The 19,817-nt window shown below is 40.6% G+C and overlaps 1 protein-coding gene across 2 annotated transcripts; it reads right to left on the reverse strand.

Annotated features, from left to right (window-relative positions):
* Positions 1 to 785: 785 nt before the first annotated feature.
* Positions 786 to 19,615, reverse strand: LOC108444060 (glycerol-3-phosphate dehydrogenase [NAD(+)], cytoplasmic). Of its 2 annotated transcripts, none has more exons than XM_037532008.1 (8): positions 19,480 to 19,615; positions 9,038 to 9,215; positions 7,009 to 7,149; positions 5,611 to 5,749; positions 5,229 to 5,341; positions 3,227 to 3,463; positions 3,031 to 3,137; positions 786 to 1,560 (listed from the first exon to the last, which is right to left on the reverse strand). In XM_037532008.1, exons 1-8 carry the CDS (start codon positions 19,518 to 19,520, stop codon positions 1,464 to 1,466), a joined length of 1,053 nt encoding a protein of 350 aa, XP_037387905.1. In that variant the 5' UTR covers positions 19,521 to 19,615; the 3' UTR covers positions 786 to 1,463. The 2 variants fall into 2 exon arrangements, with proteins under 2 accessions (XP_037387905.1, XP_037387906.1); XM_037532009.1 differs by lacking the exon at positions 19,480 to 19,615 and adding an exon at positions 10,588 to 10,779.
* Between the last annotated feature and the right edge of the window lie 202 nt (positions 19,616 to 19,817).

Below are 19,817 nucleotides of genomic sequence, written 5' to 3' on the forward strand. Positions count from 1 at the left end.
ACGTGTTCTCTGGAGTGATCAATCACGCTTCTCTGTCTGAAAATCCGATGGACGAGTCTGGGTTTGGCAGTTGCCAGGAGAATGGTACTTTGGGGTTGGCCCATAAAGACATGGATGAGTGAGGATGAGGAAGAACTTGACTGGCCTGCACAGAGTCCTGACCTTAACCTGATGGAACATCTTTGGGATAAATTAGAGTGGAGACTGTGAGCCAGGCCTTCTCGTCCAACATCACTGTCTGATCTCACAAATGTGTTTCTAGAAGAATGGTCAAACATTCCCATAAACACACTCCTAAACCTTGTGGAAAGCCTTCCCAGAAGAGTTGATGCTGTTATAGCTGCAAAGGGTGGGCCGACATCATATTAAACCCTATGGATTATGAATAGGATATCACTTAAGTTCATTTGAATGTGAAGGCAGACAAGTGAATACTTTTGGCAATATAGTGTATATGGGATGTCACTAGCAGGGCTCCATAAAAAACATGTGGTGCATTATGAAGCGTAAAATACAACAACTACTGCTGAAGACTGGTATAACAGAAGAATGGCAAAAAAATTGCACTTTCAAAACTTGATCAATTGGTGTCTTCAGTCCCCAAAAGATTAAGTATGGATAAACATCAAATTGGCAATACTTTTCTAGCTAGATTATACAAGCTGCATTGTACATTTGGGCGCTTGGGTCAGCAGTGGGTTAAAGTAGCTTCATTCAGTAATTAGAAGTTGCTGACCATAAAAACCATAAGATTAAGCAATTGCAAAGGAGACAAGACAGCTGGATATTGTATTACAATTAAAATAATTTATTTTAAAATGACATCTTCTCAAGAGCACACTACTTGGAGCCACATATCAAGAGTCAAAGCCAGGTGGACAGTAATAAAAGTGGGTACCCTCACTGCATCAGTGTACATAGCCATCCATGTTATTTGGGTATTTTAACAGAAAATGAGTGTCTGGACAGGATTAAGATTTAAGTTTAAGAAATTATAAGGCACATTTAAGACCCTCAGTCACTTTTAAGACCCTCATGCTATAAAATTCCATTAGCACATGGCTAGCATTACAAAACAGCCTGCTCACTTGAGAGCGGGGGTGGGGGGGGGTTAGACAAGTTGGAAGATACTGTACCTCCAATACAAACCTTTTATGAAAAACATCTATTCTAAGGCTAAGTTAGAAAGCACTGCGGTTACGTGATCAAATTCAGAAATGGTGCAATGTCCAGTGTTTGAGACGCTGTTGATGTAGCTAGTATTGTTGGAGGTGAAGCTGTGAGACTGACAGCACCGGCGAGGGCATCTTCAGTTCAGTCCTCCAATCTAATTCTTTCCTTAAAACTTCGTCAGTATGAAAAATAGGCACAATGAAAGCAGCCCTTTCCCCCTGACCTAAACTCAGCAGCTGGTAACTTATTTGCTGGGTCAATCCCGAACTCTCCCCGGACTGGTCAGCACGTTACATGTGTTCTGGATGATTCTGCAAGCAGGAGATGAACTCCGTCACTGGATGACCCTGGAAGCAGATCTGATAAACTGCATTGAATAGAGGGAATCTGGGAAAACATTAAACAATAGGAAGATGTACATTAGCAATATTTAGGCATCTGTGTGCACCAGAGAATTTGCAATGAATCAGGGCCTTCTAAGACTTCAGAGAAGACTCATTATTTTTAGCAATTAAAATGCAGGTGTTAAAAAAAAAAAAAAAAAAAAAAGAACATATCAAGTTTTGGTTAGAAACAAAACTTTTTTTTCCCTCTGTGTTTTCTAGATAAGCTCTCTCATCGGTCAGGACCTTAGGAGCTGGACTGACTTACATGTTAGATTAACTACCGACAATTTTTTAGGAGTAACAGGGACCAATTACATGAGAGAAAACATCACTCTAGGCCGTTTTCTGGAAGTTCTAGATACGTCTTTGACAGCTTAGTGCCAAAATACTACTAGGTATGCTGACATAATACATGGATGCTAGAAATGGGCAAAACAGTGATTTTTGACCAAGTTGTGACAGTTATGGCCCAAACTTGAGCCCTTCATATTAGTTCACCAGTGATTGATGGTACCAGTGAAAGATTAACAGAAAAAAAATTGTATTTTTAACACGTTTATCATTGTCCATCGTAGGGGTATCAAACTGGGTTCCTTCTGGGCCACAGCTCTGCATTTTTCATCTAACACTCGTGAAGGCCTTGCTATTTAGTTGAGTCGAATTGAACCAGATGCTTTTAATGAGGATGGGTACTAAAGCCTTCTAAGTGCTTCTAAAGTAATACTATGTGTTATATCTAGTAATAACCCATTTACTGTGCCACCCTAAGCACTCAGTTACAGGTATCACACAAAGACATCATACATTTTTATCCATCCATCCATCCATTTTCTAAGCCGCTTCTCCGTCAGGGTCGCGGGGGGTGCTGGAGCCTATCCCAGCAGTCCTCGGGCGTAAGGCAGGATACACCCTGGATGGGTCGCCAGTCCATCGCAGGGCAGACAGACAGACACACTCACACCTAGGGGCAATTTAGCACGTCCAATCGGCCTGACCGCATGTCTTTGGACTGTGGGAGGAAACCGGAGAACCCGGAGGAAACCCACGCAGACACGGGGAGAACATGCAAACTCCACACAGAGAGGACCCCAGTTGCCCGGCCAGGGAATCGAACCCAGGCCCTCCTCGCTGTGAGGCGACAGTGCTACCCACAACGCCACCGTGCCGCCCCATACATTTTTATATCCATACAAAATGTAATGTATTCCAATATATTCCATTTACATTTTGGAATATGCTGACCAAATATTGCATTTTGTTCTATTTCCATCCTGAAAATCCTCCATTCTAGAGATCCTAAACTGTCCCACCTGATCCACACTCTATTCGGAAAACTCTGATAAGCTGCATTAGGTGATTTACACTTTGGCTTGGACGAAACACTGCAGAATGGAGGATCTCCTAAAGGTGGGCTATAACGTAAAGCCTTATACTCCGTAATAAAGTATGGATGAGCTAAGTGAGCACTTACTTGTCTACCATGTTTTTGTGTTTGAGGATGTGGTTCACTTCTGCTGCTGTGGCTGGACCCTGAAGCTTCTGCCCATTCAACAGCTCCTTCTCCAGCTCCTCGATTGTCTGAAGATAGCAGGTACATAAAGTTCTCATCAAAAAAAAAAAAAAAAAAATGTAATGCAGACAACATCCAACAGTAGCCGAACACCAACCTTGCCAGTTTTGGCGAAAGCCTCTCCAATCCTGCGGTTGCGTCCTCCGTAGCAGGTGGTGATGAGGTCGGCCACCCCACAGCTCTCCAGGAACGTGGCTGCGGAGACGGGGCCAGCTGTGCAGAAGATCCGTGCAAAGGCGATCATCTCCATCAGACCCAGACGGATCACTGCCGCCTTTGTGTTGTCACCATAGCCGAGGCCATCACAGAAACCTGCACCAACCGCCACAATGTTCTACAAAGAAATGAGAGATTGCTAATGGAGGAAACGGCTTAGTGACACTTCGCAAACAGGTAACAGAAGCAGCTAATTAGATACTTGCATCTAGAGACAGGCATGGGTACTCGAGTATTCAGTTAGGTACCAGTATTAAAATACTGAAGTCACTATAAGGGCATTTATGACATTTAATCGCAGGAGGACAGAAAACAAACAGCCAACGATGCAGTGAAACATCGCGGTTTTGGGGCTATTTGCAATCTTATACATTGCCACACTTGAGCATATTGTCAAGGACTAATTGTTAAGGATGTGCCACAACATGTCAGTCTTGACATGGTGTGCAAATGACAAACTTAAGTTGAAACTTGTGTGGCTGAGACAGTGCAAATGTTTGCTAACTAAGCTAACTACTCTAGCTGAGGTTAGCTAGGTCCAGAAACAATAAAAGGACACTTTATGGACAAAAGTGTTTACACTCACATTACACTCACAGGAGATTTCATGTCATAGGCATTAACATGGAGTTGGCCCCCCTTTGCAGCTATAACAGCTTTCACTCTTCTGGGAAGCATTCTACAAGATTTCGTTGTCTGTGGGAATGTGTGGCATTTGTAAGGTCAGACAGTGATGTTGGACGAGTGGGTCTGGCTCACAATCTCTGTTCTAATTCATCCCAAAGATGTTTGATGGGGTTGAGGTCAGGACTCTGTGAGGGTCAGTCAAGTTCTTCCACACCAAACTCACTCAGCTATGCCTTTATAGACCTTGCCTTGTGCACTGGGGCTCAGTCATGCTGGAATAGAAAAGGGTCTTCCCCAGATGGTTCCCACAAAGTTGGACACATACAAGTGTCCAAAATGTCTTGGTATGCTGAAGCCTTAAGATTTCCCTTCACTGTAGCTAAGGGGCCTAACTAAGGCCACCCCTGAAAACAACCCCACAGCATTATCCCTCCTCCACCAAACTTTACAGTTGGCACAATGCAGTCAGACAGGTAACATTCTCCTGGTGTGTAGCTGGCCTTTAGCTCATGTTACTTCCAGAGGCAATTTGGAACTTGTTAGTGAGTGATTCAACAGAGGACAGGCACTGTGCGCTTCAGCATTCGGCTGCTCTGCCCTGCTCTGTGAGTTTGCCTCGTGTAGCACTTTACAGAGTTTTTGTTGTACCTAGGTGCTTCCATTTCACAATAATAGCACTTACAGTTGACAGAGGCAGATCTAGCAGGACAAAAATTTCACAAACTGACATGTGACAGGTGGCATCCATATCAGTGCCATGTTTAAAGTCACTAAGTTCATCAGTATGACCCATTCTGCTGCCAGTGTTTGTCTATCATGCAAGGCTTAATTTTATCCACGTATTAGCAACGCGAGTGGCTGAAACACTTGAATTCAAATCAAATCAAACTTGCCTCAAATTGCAGAGTTGTTAAATAACCTCAAATAAAAATGGACAGTTTAAGTTTAAATATGTCAATTTCTATACATAACAGCATGTCATACACTGTCAGAAACCAAGTCTAAGCAAGTTTGTTATGTTGGGAATTAAAGGGGTATAAGCTTCTATTACTTGTTAGCTACATTTGGGGTATAAGGAAAATTGCAAATTGGATCCCTTTACAAACCATGCACAGACTTCGTATTGTGCACATATTTCTGTAACGGCACATCACAAAATAATATCAAATTAATTATAGCAAAAAAAGAAGCATTGTCTTGGTGTTATTGTTCTCTGTAATGAGATGGTGTTTTGAATATGAAAGCTTCTTGCTTACCTTTAAAGCTCCACAGATCTCTACAACATCCGCCTCCTCCACCACAGTAACTCGGAAGTTTATGGTCTGCATAAGCGTCTTCAGCAGGGGCCCATGGTCTTTGCTTTTACAGCCTGAATAGATCAAAACATGCACTAGCATGAATGCTGGGATCAAACATACTGATCACAATAACTAAAGGAAGAGGAAGTAACTACAATAAATAGGAAATGCCCATATGATACACACTTTTATGTCTTTTGCATCAAGCATTATTACTGACAAATGTAGATTTGCCATGTTGTTCTCTAGCGGATTTCCTCACACATACGAATACTACTAGTAAACTCAGGGAACCAGTTTCCAGTGTTTATGCTGACATCATTATTTACTGTCCACTCACCAATGGTGGTTTCACAGAATTTCTCCTGAGCCACTTCATTGGCCAGGTTGGCTCCCATAAGCACCGTCATGGTGATGCCCAGTTTCTCTTTGATTACATCAGAAATGAGCTTCAGCCCATCTGGACCCTCATCCACACCCTGGAACAGGAAACACTTCTTCACATACACATACAGACCTAGTGGGGAATCATAACATTAGTAATATTAATCTAAACTGATTTTTTCTTTCTAATTAGGTTAATCGTGCTCTTCTAGCTATTTCCTATGAATTAACTTCCCAATGTCCACTAAATAGCCAATATATTTCACCACAATTCTCCTCTTTCAATGTAAATTGGACAGTCCCAAGTCCTGTTTCAATATATAGAGATTTTTACTTGCCCTTTAACTAGTCACTCGGATGTAGATCACACCTACATTACACAAGTGAAGGAGCAGATTTTTGAACTGTTCAGTCAGTTGCGCTCGGTTATGTTGGCTTCAGTTTGCTAAGCTGCTAGTCATGCAAACTTTACAATGTCATTTGTTTTTAATATGCACAACATTTGTGAATAATTGCTTTCTAGCTATAAGCTTTGCTTTAGAAATGTGGTGTATTGGCTTCTTTTTTGTTGTTTGCTGTGCAGCATTTTGCTAGCTAACTAGGAATCTAGCAGAGAAGTAATGAAGTTGTTCAGCAGTGGGGGTAATTTTCAAACTTATGTCCAATAAAAATGGTACGGTTTTGAAATATTAAGTATTTTAGGATTACTGCTATGGCTTATAAGCAGCAACAACATTTGTTCAATGCTAGCATTCCTTGGATTCTTATTCAGCAGGTAATTGAATAAGAAGCTTATCGTCTTTAGGGAATTACTACCAAAAAATGTGGGTTTGTGGAGTTTGTGTGGTCTAGAACATGACCTGCATTTGTAGAGCAGGTTTTACTCATCTCTCTACGTTCATGGTGTTGTGTTTAAATGGTCTTTTAGTCTTGCTTCATTTCCATTTTGTTTTTTTAAATTCATTCAAATGCATCTAGATGTTTAATATAACATTTGTTTTTAGTATCATACAAACATTTTTAATATTTCATGCTGTGCTTCACACAATATTTAGTTAAAGGGGCTCTTGGACAGTGTCTTAACCTACTCAACTGAGCCAGGAAATAATATCCAGCCCTGTTTTATCAAACCTGAATAAATGAAAACTACCTACTTTTTTAATGTGGCCTGTGCAAAAGTTATTGCAAATGTCATATTTTAATGTTTCATTATCTTTCCAATATATTAAAACAGTGCACTAAATTTGCAGAAAAAAAATTACAAAATTAGCAAAGCATACTTTGACTGAGGGGGTTCAAATGTTTGCATACTTCTGTAGATAACTGAACCTTTAAAACTCCACACCGCACTTGCCTTGATTAGGGACATCCCCACAGCGTCCTTCTTGATGTGCCCTTTGATCGTGTCACAGGTTCTGTTTACAAACTGGTGTGGAATCACAAAGATAAGGACATCCGCTCCTTTCACAGCCTCCACCACATCTGGAACAGCCACCTGAAAAAAGAAGCGCAGTTTTACAAACTAAGAACACTGTTTAACCCTCTCTTAACCAATCACTGTGGATCCTGCCACTGCCTGCTTTTCTGGTTGAAATCTGTCCACAGAGTAGTTTAAGATAGTTAAATGGATCAGTATATGTAACTGAAGTTTTCTAGGAGCTGCCATGTTTCCGATCACTGTATACAAGAGGATCTATGCTGCCTTTATTGTTAGATGCACTGTGGTAGTTTCAGAGCGAGCACACTTTCACAACAGAATTCACTATAGAATCTTAGTCTTTCACTTATAGAAACTCCTGTGGGACTATACATCACACGTATACGTATAGTCCTGTAATTAAAGGGACGGACTAGATTAAATAGATTTTTAAAGGATTAGTACCAATAAAGATTTAGGAACTTTTGTCAATGAACTGAATGGGCATAATGTACCATTACTGCTTGTAGAACATGAGGAGGAGGCAGGTCTTTTGATTGAGCATATCAAATGACTGCATGTGAAGCAGCAATGAAAAGTAATGTATGTAAATGAAGGCTTTTCTTTCATGGTACATGGTGTGTTCGGTATTATACTGACATTTCTGCTGTTATTGAGCTCAACTTTTGTCTCGTGTCAATAATCAGACTGGTTTTTCCAGACACAAAGCTAGTTCTGTGAACTGGCTTTTATGGAAAGCATTATCTTTTATTGTTGGTATAGAAGTTTTATATGTACCCCCTTTGTTCACCTATAATAGTTAAAATCTGGCAAACAAGACATCTAAAAAGTTTTTCATAAGAACGAATACATTTTCTTCTCTTATTGTAGCTTTAAAGCCCCAGTCAGGAGCAATGGAGTATGTTGAAGTTACTGTAGGCATTTTTCCTATTTGTTATATTGTTTTGCATGTACAAAAGTTTGGGCACTCCTGGTCAAATTCCATGTTTTGTTAACGTATTTTCAACACACCCTCTGCGGTGAACACACTTCACCGGTTCAATCTCCTGAGCCGACAGTATCTGACTGAAGACAAGACTGAAGACTAACCACCAACTGCTCCCTGGGTGTTGCGGATCGGGCTGCCCACTGCTCTGGGCAAGTGTATGTATGCTCACTAGTGTGTATGTGGTGTTTTACTGTGCGGACGGGTCAAATGCAGAGGTGAAATTTCCCTGTTGTGGGACTAATAAGGGTCACTCAATCTTAACACATGATGACATTTTATAGTTAATTTCCAATATATTAAACTCAGAATAGAGAGTGTTCTACAATTTGCAAAACAATGCTATGTTCAAGTTTGTTCACTTGAAAATCAACAAATCATGTACCAAGCGTGATCAAACTTTTGCCCAGAACAACCCAGTAAAGCACATTGTGTTCATTTTGATCTACAGTGTCTTCATTTCATGTCACACACAGTGAGTTAGTGGCTATATTTACAGAAAGAGTAGGCAGACGTTTCCCAATTTAGCACCAATGATCTTTTGTAAATGGAGTTTTAAAGGGCCCATAACTTACATTCTCCTAGCATTTTTCTCCTTGAATCAACTTATAACAACATTTGTGGTTTTAAGAACCAAATTTAGCCACAATTTATTTTTACACAACAATTTTCCAAATTCTCATTACCACCAAAATGTACCTTTAAAACTGACATTTGCACATTACCTCTGTTCTGATTGGCTGCCCTGTGTTGAGCCTCACTCAGAACTCGGAAACACATAACTTCAGCTGAATGGGCGGAGCTAAACCGCAGTAGGCTGAGTTGGTAGATATGTCAAATCATGGAAACATTCAAAATGCAGCTTATTTTCCATATAGGGATGCTTATGAATGTTTACATATTACTTCAAACTTCTTGATTTCACTTATAAAGAAACGGCAGAACATCAGCATATCATACCACGTTAGGAGGCAGCTTGTGTCCAGGCAGGTATTTGACGTTTTCGTGTTCATTGTTGATGATTTCAGTGAGCTTGCGTCCGTTCACCATCTCCTCAAACACCCACATGTTCACAGTTGTTTCAAACATGTCATGCTTGGCTGCGTTGGCCCCCACGATCTTGGCAATGGCAGAGCCCCTGTGGAGTGACAAAGATTGGACCTATATGATCACTCAAAGAATAATGAGGAATAATGGTCACATGGAACTGCCCTGTGCACTTATTAGTGGTTTTCCAGCTCCCAAAACACCTGATCCAAGAGGATATGTTAAAGCAAGAAAAGCTCTAAAATATATAGTACAGTGGGCCTCCAGGACCAGGGCTGAGAAACACTGCTCTATGTGATCTGTTTTGTTACACACACACACACACACACACACACACACACACACACACACACACACACACACACACACACACACACACACATGTTGTTGGAACAAAACCTTGTGGTGTGTTAGTGTGTGTTGCGCTTGTCTGAATTGATCAGACACAGCAGTGCCGCTGGAGTTCTTAAACACCTCAGTGTCACTGCTGGAATGAGAATAGCCCACTAACCAAAAATATCCAGACAACAGCATCCTGTGACCACTGAAGAAGGACTAGAGGATGACCAACACAAACTGAAGCAGCAGATGAGCTATCATCTCTGCCTTCACATCTACAAGTTGGACCGACAAGGTAGGAGTGTCTAATAGAGGGGACAGTGAGTGGACACAGTATTTAAAAACTCCGGCAGCACTGCTGTGTCTGATCCACTCGTGTCAGCACAACACACACCACCACGTCAGTGTTACTGCAGTGCTGAGACTGATCCACCACCCACACTCTGTGAGGGTCCATGGGGGTCCTGACCACTGAAGAACAGGGTAAGATGGGGCTAAGTATGCAGAGAAACAGATGGACTACAGTCTGTAACTGTAGAACTACAGAGTTTAACTATATAGTAAGTGTAGCTGATAAAATGGACAAAGAGCATAGAAACAAGGACATAAATGTTATGCTCATAATGTTACGCCTGATCTGTCTATATAAATAAGGCATATCTATCTATCTATCTATCTATCTATCTATCTATCTATCTATCTATCTATCTATCTATCTATCTATCTATCTATCTATCTATCTATCTACTTATACACACACACACACACACACACACACACACACACACACACACACACACACACACACACACACACACATATACATATATACACACACACACACACACACATATACATATACACACACACACACATATACATATACACACACACACACATATACATATATACACACACACACACACACACACACACACACACACACACACACACACACACACACACACACACACACACACACACACACACACACACTTAACCTCTTGGGTCATAGTAGGTGCTGGAACCTATCCCAGCACTCATTGGGCAGAAGCCAGGAAATACCCAGGAGAGATTGCCAGTACATCACAGGGCAGACACAGAATGTTGCATACCCAACTCACCTGACTGCACATCTTTGGACTGCGAGAAGAACCCCACTCAGACACTGGGAAAACACATGAACTCCACACAGAAAGGACCCTGGTTACCCAGCCCTTCTTGCTTTGAGGTGACAACAATAGCCACTGTGCCACCTTGTACTGGGCCTGGAGGATCTACCTTGCTGCAGAGCCTAGTTCCAACTACAAAATGCCACACCTGCACTGGCTAATCAACCTCTTCCCAAGTCACTGATTGGCCGCTAACTTAACTCTGTCTGCGCAGGAAAGTAGATCTCCAGGTGGAGCTCACTGCCCCCTAGTGTGTCTTCACTAGTGTGTATGTGGTGTTTCACTTCACGGATGGGTTAAATGCAGAGGTGGAATTTCCCTGGTTGTGGGATTTAAAAAGTATCACTTAACTTGACTTAGCTCAGTGAATTCCAGTGTGGTACTGTGATAGGATGCCACCTGTGCAACAAGTCCAGTTGTGAAATTTCCTCAGTACTAAATATTCCACAGTCAACTGTCAGTGGTATTATAACAAAGTGGAAGTGATTGGGAACGACAGCAACTCCGCTATGAAGTGGTAGGCTACGTAAATGATGCGGGGTCAGCAGATGCTGAGGTGCAGAGGTCACCAACTTCCTGCAGAGTCAATCACTACAGACCTCCAAGCACAATGCCGTGGTGTAAAGCGCCGCCACTGCACTCTAGAGCAGTGGAGACGTGTTCTCTGGAGTGACCAATCACACTTCTCCATCTGGCAATCCGATGAACGAGTCTGGGTTTGACGGTTGCCAGGAGAACGGTACTTGTCTGACTGCATCGTGCCAAGTGTAAAGTTTGGTGGAGGGGGGATTATGGTGTGGGGTTGTTTCTCAGGGGTTGGGCTCAGCCCCTTAGTTCCTGTGAAAGGAACTCTTAATGCTTCAGCAGACCAAGAGATTTTGGACAATTTCATGCTCCCAACTTTGGGGGAACAGTCTGGGGACGGCCCCTTCCTGTTCCAACATGACTGTGCACCAGTGCACAAAGCAAGGTCCATAAAGAAATGGATGAGCGAGTTTGGTGTGGAAGAACTTGACTGGCCTGCAGAGTCCTGAGCTCAACCTGATGGAACACCTTTGGGATGAATTAGAGTGGAGACCGTGAGCCAAATGTGCTTCTGGAAGAATGTTATAAAATTCAATAACCACACTCATAAACCTTGTGGAAAGCCTTCCCAGAAGAGATGAAGCTGTTATAGCTGCAAAGGGTGGGCCAACATCATATTAAACCCCACGGATTAAGAATGGGATGTCATATGTGTGGGAAGGCAGATGAGCGAATACTTTTGGCAATATAGTGTATGAAAATGAGCACTGCTCTGATTGGCTACTCTGTACTGTACCTCATTCAAAAAGCAGTCTGGCCTGAAATGGGGAACAAACTGTTAGGTGTAATGGTGGGGAGAGATGAGGCAGATGCACATGCTGAGATAAACGACTTTTATTATAGGCAAATCCAAAATCAGGGTCTAGACGGTCCATGGTCAGAGAGCCAACATGAAGATAAGGTGGGACGGACATAATGAAAATAAATGGGTCAAACAAACAACAGGGCCGGAAGATCAAACTTCAAACGTCACGATCAAACAGCACATACAAACAAAGATCAGCGAAAATTAGGGGCAAACACAGGGCTTAAATAATCACAGGGATGACGAGGGACAGGTGGGAAACGGGTGGAACGAATAAGGAGCGGAGTCAGAAAACAAGGGGGCCGGACTGTGAATAAATCAAAACAAAAGCACATGACAGGACTAAAAGGTATACAAAAGCCAATCGTGAAATTAGGGTAGTATCAGATGTGTGGATCTCTGAAAAGCTGTAGATCAATTTGCTTCCTGACTGCCATGAACATTACAACGTTTATTTGCTTTCCCCACATTTTCCCCTCCGATGACTGATGAGTAAAAAGTCACAAAAAATAACTAACAAAAAATTACACAAACATCAACAACTAAATATATTTTTCAGCATTTAATGTGTCCACATCAGATCTGAAGCAGCTTGATTTTCTCCTCTCTCAACGATGAAAGCTTTAAAAGCTGATGGGGGCAGTTTTGGTGTCTACCAGATCTTCTAGGTAGTTGTTAGGAGTCCTATTTTAAACACGTTTTGAAATCCAATTTTGGAAGCTCCTGTTTCCTCTATTTGACTTTCTTCTGTCTAATGAAAGTGGATTATTATTTTATAAATAAATAAATTTTATATATATATATATATATATATATATATATATATATATTTTTTTTTTTTTTTTTTTTCTCTCCTCATCTTATTGAATTATATAAGCCAGCCTAAATCTAGATGTTACCTCTTGGAAATCTGTGCCAATCACACTAATGAATACCTTTCACATTGAAATCAGTTGGTGCAGACATCTTCAATGGCTTTAACCACTCTCCCTGTCAGACAGTCCTAATGCTCAGGCACACTAATCAGCCTGGCTGTCAGCTGAAACACTGAGCAATGTGTGAGGACATATTAAAGGCAAGAGACAGCCTGCAGCCAGTACAGTAAAACAGGCCATATGCTGTTCATTCAAAGCGTTCAGAGCTGATGTCTGTGAAGAGCAATTTGGACTAAACTACAAAACAGCTGAGCCAAATCTGGCTTTGTAACATTGCCCCTTATAACAGTTTCTGCAGCTGCTGTTCATGGCTATTGCTCCATCAGAGGTGTTAGCAAAGAAACAGCGTATGAAGAACATCTTGGAAAATCCCATAGTTAGCATTTCTACATCTAAATATACAACACATGATGCATAAGGGCTTAACAGTTTGCTGGAGAATAAACTGGAATTCATAAAATGCCACTCACTTTACTCAAAGCATCCGGGCCCCGAAAGCTAAAGGGGAATTTCAGCCAAAACACTGGAGCATTAACACTCATCTAATGCTCTGAATTCAGCCCATGAAGGCCTTGCTTATTAGCTAATGAGCTGAATCAGGTATATTTAATGAGGCAGTGTGCTGAAGTCTGCAGAGTTTCGGCCCGCGAGGACTAGAACCTGACACATGTACTGTAGAGAAACTAACCGACTGATGGTGATAGAAACCTGCAGTCAACACAAATCTAGCCATTTTATTTACTAACCAAAACCACCAGTGAGCCTACAGGCGTCTGAGTTTTTGTGTGTCGTTGATGATGGTAAAAGTGATAAATCTAAAAAAAATTCTTCCTTTAAAGACTATTTTGACTTATAACCCTCTACATGTTCATAAATAGCTTTAAATAAATTTGGTAAAGTGATACTTTTTTAATTCCACCTCCACATTTAACCCATCTGTGAAGTGAAACACCACAGACACACTAGTGAATACACACACACTAGGGGGCAGTGAGCACACTTGCCCGGAGCGGTGGGCAGCCCTATCCACAGCACTCGGGGAGCAATTGGGGGTTAGGTGTCTTGCTCAAGGACACCTCAGTCATGGACTGTCAGCACTGGGGATCGAACTGGCAACCTTCCGGTCACAGGGCCAGCTCCCTAACCTCCAGCTCATGACTGCTAAAGGCAAGATCTTTGTCAAAACTACCATAAAGCAATGTTTCAGGCACCAGGCAGCGTATTAGTAACAATTTCCACATGATAACTTTCTGTGAAGGAGCTTTTAGAGGTGGACGTCTGGTTCCTATCACCACCACTGTGAAGAACTCCCTCTCTAAGTTCCTAAGAATTTCACATGAAATTCTCTAAATGCTCTAAATATTAACCATTTATTTATGCAGACATTCTGAAAAATATCTACTGATGCAGGCTTGCAGACATTTATGCAATGTAGAAATCAGGTTCAGATTCACCTGGATTAGAGTAAAATACAGATATTTTAGCACAGTAACCTACCAGATTAAATACATCGCTTAATATCAGTCACATCTAAATATCTACCATATGATTCCGATGTCATTATTCATGCCAGGTAAAAACAGAATATGGTAATGTTGTAATGGGCCATCTTCCAACCAGCTGCACTCTTAAAGATAAAAGATTCCAAGTGGTTCATGGCAGGGATGTACAGTTCTAGGAAAAACCCAAATAAATGGCATAAAACCTTTACATTATGTGAAAAATCACTCATTTTTGAAAATGGTTATTTAAGGAACCATCCATTGAAAGGTTCTTTAGGGAGCAAAAAGCAGTTCTTTTAGGTTATGATGCCTTTCTGGCACCTTCATCCGTAAGACTGTACTTACTGTATGCATTGTGTGATTATTATACATTGGTTGTTGTGGTTTAGACATGGTGTAATGATTAACAGATGGTACGCAGTGGAGCTTCACTTCCTACACATTCACAAAAACAGTAACCGGTAATTAACCTTAGCTCGGATGTGACCACTGAGGCCAAAGGTGGGAAGAAAGTGTGGGATTCTGCAATGCAGTAGTTTTGGTGGCAGGATGGTAGTCATGGCAACCGTGTTAACCTCAGCAGCGCAGTTACTTTCAGTTACTGCGAATTCAATTCAGGCCCTGAAGGATAAACAGCCTGAGAAATGACTCATTATAAACCGATCAAAAAAAGGCCATCTCTGTGGTCATTTTACGCTACGCTGCATTTCATTTCAAAAACAAGGGCATTTTAAAAACATTTAACAACAATATTTTTGGCCATTGTCCTACTTTGCAAGAATATATTTGATAAACATGTTTGGAAATGCAATTGAAAAACCTATATCTAATTATTTTTTATATATTGCAAAAAATGGATTTGAGAAATATGTTTGGAATATTTTTTTTACCCTATGGGTGGACTGGTGCCATACACACAGCAAAAAATGTTCTTTGACTTGTGACAGTAGTTGAACCTTTTTTGCTGAACCATTTTTTAAAGGTTCTTTAAAGAACCATATAGGAGTTCTCCATCATTTAAAACAGGGGTCAACAAACAATAAAGTCCAGCTAGGTTTTTATTTTATTTGCACTTAACATTTTGCCATGACCTCAACCGACCACTGTTTATTCAGTATACGCCAAAACTACACTGGCAAAACATGGGGACTGAATACATGACTAAAAAAATAATAGTAAATAAAAACAAATTGTTTTATATAAAACAATAGACTACATACTCTGCATTCGCTTGAACTAGACACCGGGTGTTTTTTGGTTTTGTTTTGTTTTTGTGGTGCGGTTTCGGAGATCTTTGTTGGGGAGGAGTGGGAGCTCACATTATCTCCAAGTGCATGCTGGGAACTGTAGTGCAGCTCATGGTAAAAGGGGTAATATTAATAGAATTTTGTGGGCTGAATAGGATTGTGTCACCAGGCTGATTTGGCCCACAGGCCTTGTGTTTGACACATGGGAGGGAGATTATATATATATATATATATATATATATATATATATATATATATATATATATATATATATATATATATATACACACACACATACACACACACACACACACATACATACATACATACACACACACACACACACACACACACACACACACACACATACACATATCTCGCTGTTGTCGGAAGAAAACCTCATATCTCCAAAATGGTAACTTTACAGGAGAAGGTAAAAACCACAACTTTGTTTACATTTTTTTTGGGCTCTTTATATCAGGTGAAGGTTCTGTAAACCTTTCAAAGTAGCACGTTTCAAAGAACCTCCAAATAATATACAGTCTGTAGATCAATTAAGGATTTTCATAAGCCAAGAACCATTTAGGAACATTCATTTTAAGCTTGTACACATAAGCAATATCTTCAAAATGACTCCGTCATAAATGGATATGAGCTAATTGTGTACAGACCATTAGTCCAAATGCCTGCTCTCTGTAAACAGAGTAGACTTTGACATGACTCCTTATTGATCTTCTACAGAAAACACTTAGAAGCGAACTAATAGACACTGTCCAGTGAGTCAAACAATGCTCAACAAACAGCTGCAGCAGGAATTTTCCAAGCTGCTGGCCAGTAAATATGGATAAACTGAAGTACGATTCGTTCATACTTCTGGAGTCAGAGCCTGCAGAAGATCACAGCTCTGTTTAACGACTGCTCTTCCATTGGTTTAATACAGCCAAAGTGAGAAGATAAGCCATCTGTCTCCTAACCGATCACTCCAATTAAAGCAGCACTACGTGAGATTTGGGGATTTGGAGCCCTCTCTGGTGGAAATGTGTAACAATGTGTGGAGGAACAGTTTGTAATGTGGGTTGTGTTTCAGACCCCCACAAGTGGATGAACTTGATTGCAAGCGTGATGAAAGAGTATTCAAAGAGAACTCCGTTAAAGCTTCTGAGGACGTAAGTGAATTACTGAAAATTGTCATCTTATCTTCATTAGTATAAAGTGGATTCTGCACTTGAGGCCTAAATATCAAGCTGGACCTTCTTTTTGAGCCTGGGGTGTGACGTTTATATGTAAAGTCGTACGATAGGGTTCGAAAAACTTGCAAAATCCATCCCAACACCTCTGTATTTTAGATTCTTATTTTGGGCATTACAGGTCGAACAAACCAATATTTACCCATCTATATTTTTAACATGGTTTTATCTGCGCTTGAGTTTTTAATATATGCTTCTAAAGTAAGATACAGTGCCAATCATGGAGCTGCATCATGAACTGCATTTGACTTCATGTTTCTGAATTGTGTGAATAATGAATGAATATTTGAACCTATTCACCAATATTGTAGCATACAATATTTATGTATAGCTACTAGTCTTAAATCATTATTTCTAGAATATTAGCTATAGTGTTAGCTTTAGAGTTAGTACCACCTCCATCCAGGATGTTTTCCTAAGGAAAACATTATTTTTTAAAACATTACAATATTTAACATCACGCTTACACACAGATAAACCTTGGGGGGGCTTGGGCCCCCACTCTTCTAGCCTCAGACTATGCCAGTGGCCTCCACCGAGGCCTCCACCAAGCAAACATAGCATTGGCAGTAAGGGGCACTAAAACTTCCTAAACCAAGTTTGTCATTATTGTAAATAAGAAAATAAGAAGGCAAAAAAGAGACCTGCTTAAAACAGAGTTACCTTTGTCCTAAGCAATGAGGTATAATGAAATAATACCTGCATGCTGGAGGGGTTCGATTCCCTGCTTAGGCAGCTGTTTTAGACTAGCTGCCAATTTTTGCTCTTCTCTGAAACAGGATTAGATTGTTTCTCTAAATAAAATGCTGTACATTTGCTGTAAATTAAATTCATGTGTAGGTTGTTGTAACAGTTTAATTCATTCTGCTACACATATAAAAAGAATTAAACAAACCATCAAACTGGACTCAAAACAGTTTATGGAAGAGCAGTAGCAACAGCAAAAATAGCGAGAAATCAGTATGTAAAACAATATAGATAAAGAAAAGGTGAAAAATGTGGTGAGAAAGATAAGAGTGATCAGAAATGAGCACTTAGTGTTGTAAATATATTTGCCTTATGGTTTATGCACACAGGGCATGTGTGTGTTTTACTGTGTGAAGTAGATCACCTTTCTGTAATACAGACCTCAGTAAAATTCTCAACTTATGGCCTGAACAAAACCTTGTATCTCCAAAATGGAAACTTCACAGGAGAAGGAAAAACCTTCCAAAAAAAAAAAAAAAAAAAGTAAATTGAATTTTTTGGAATTTTTTACAAATTTTGCACCATTTCTGTTGGTGCAATCATCATGACATTTTTACACAACGTATATTGATAATTGATATTTATAAATATCAAAAAATGAAAACCTTGTTTCATTTTTGGTCAGACAGCAACAATAAATTCTATTTGTATTTCTACCAGAAGATGAAAAGAACCGGGGGACTGTATTAGAACAGCGCATTGCTGCATTGGTGGCATATTAAGAGTTTCTACAAGCACCTTTTCTAGCTCCATTTAAAATATACACATAAACATGCAGATCAAAATCCATTAGGAAGAACACTGAAAGTGGGGGGAAATGCTTCCGAGGGGTATGAAGGCCATATTTCTGCCCCCGGAGAAAGATATATAACCATTTAGTAAATCACAACAATGAGAAGGTTTTACATAATTATGACATCATCTTATTACTATGTGTTAATATCTCATAATTATGACTTAGATTCTCATAATTAAGACTTAGTATCACATAATAATGAGATTCACGCATAGTCTCATTTTTATGACTTGATATATCATAATTAGGCCTTGAACTCTCATATTTATGACTTTATTTTATGAGACAGCAACATTCTTATAACTATGAGATGCTAATTCATTAATATGAGATACTAAGTCACATGTACGACATTAAGCCAGAATTATGAGAATATAAGACAGAAGAGATCAAGTCATACAGAGATTGAATCTCATTATTATGAGAAAGTAAGTCACAGTTGTGATATATTAGGCCACAAGTATGAGATAACATCTCGTTATCATGAGATACTAAGTCACATGAGACACGGAGTCATAATTATTGTAAGATTTCTCATTATAATGATGAAGGAACGTGGAATAAATCGTTTTCCAGAGGCGGAGACGGGCTTCCTCAGAGTGGGGGGCACTTTGGCCCGATTCCTCTAAAGCCATTACTCAGCATTTCTCCCATAAAGGCTGTTACTCAGCACGAGTTCCACCTTAAGGAAACAGGTCTGCGCTGACGTCACGCCTGTCCAGCCTCTGGACGTTTGAAACTCCTATGCGGTCCGTGGCCTTATTTAACTAGCAGGCAGCAGGAGAACCCGTACAGAGAACCGTTCTAGCTCCAGCAGATCAGAGACCGGGTAAACAGCGCTCGGAGCGGATTGTCTGCGGAGGACGTGCTGCGGTTTGAGGCGCGGGTAAGAAAAGTTCACCGAGACGCGGATCAGTTTCTGCAGCCTAAAATAGAGCCGCAGTCACAGTAACGCACAGACAGCGAGCAGCGACACTTACCAGTTGCCCGAGCCAATAATGCAGACCTTTTTAGCTGCCATTGTCGTCTGTAGGACTTTTTCTGGAGGCTGTTTTCCCTGCGGCTACTTTTGCGCTTCTGAGAGCGGCGCTGCTGCGGAGCCGGGCCGTATTTATAGTCCACATGAGGGAGGGAGCCAGTGCTGCTCACGCCCCCTTCCACTTATTTATATAAGACACCGCTGCAGAAACTTGGGGTGCTTTGATTATTTTTTTTATTAATATACATGAATATTAAAAGCATTTTAGGCCCAGGACTTGGCGTCAGTAACCCTTTCCCACAACAATCTCTCCCTCTTGGGAGGTAAACACAAATATAG

This window comes from Pygocentrus nattereri, chromosome 21 (assembly GCF_015220715.1).
Source record: "Pygocentrus nattereri isolate fPygNat1 chromosome 21, fPygNat1.pri, whole genome shotgun sequence".
NCBI classification, from domain to species: domain Eukaryota; kingdom Metazoa; phylum Chordata; class Actinopteri; order Characiformes; family Serrasalmidae; genus Pygocentrus; species Pygocentrus nattereri.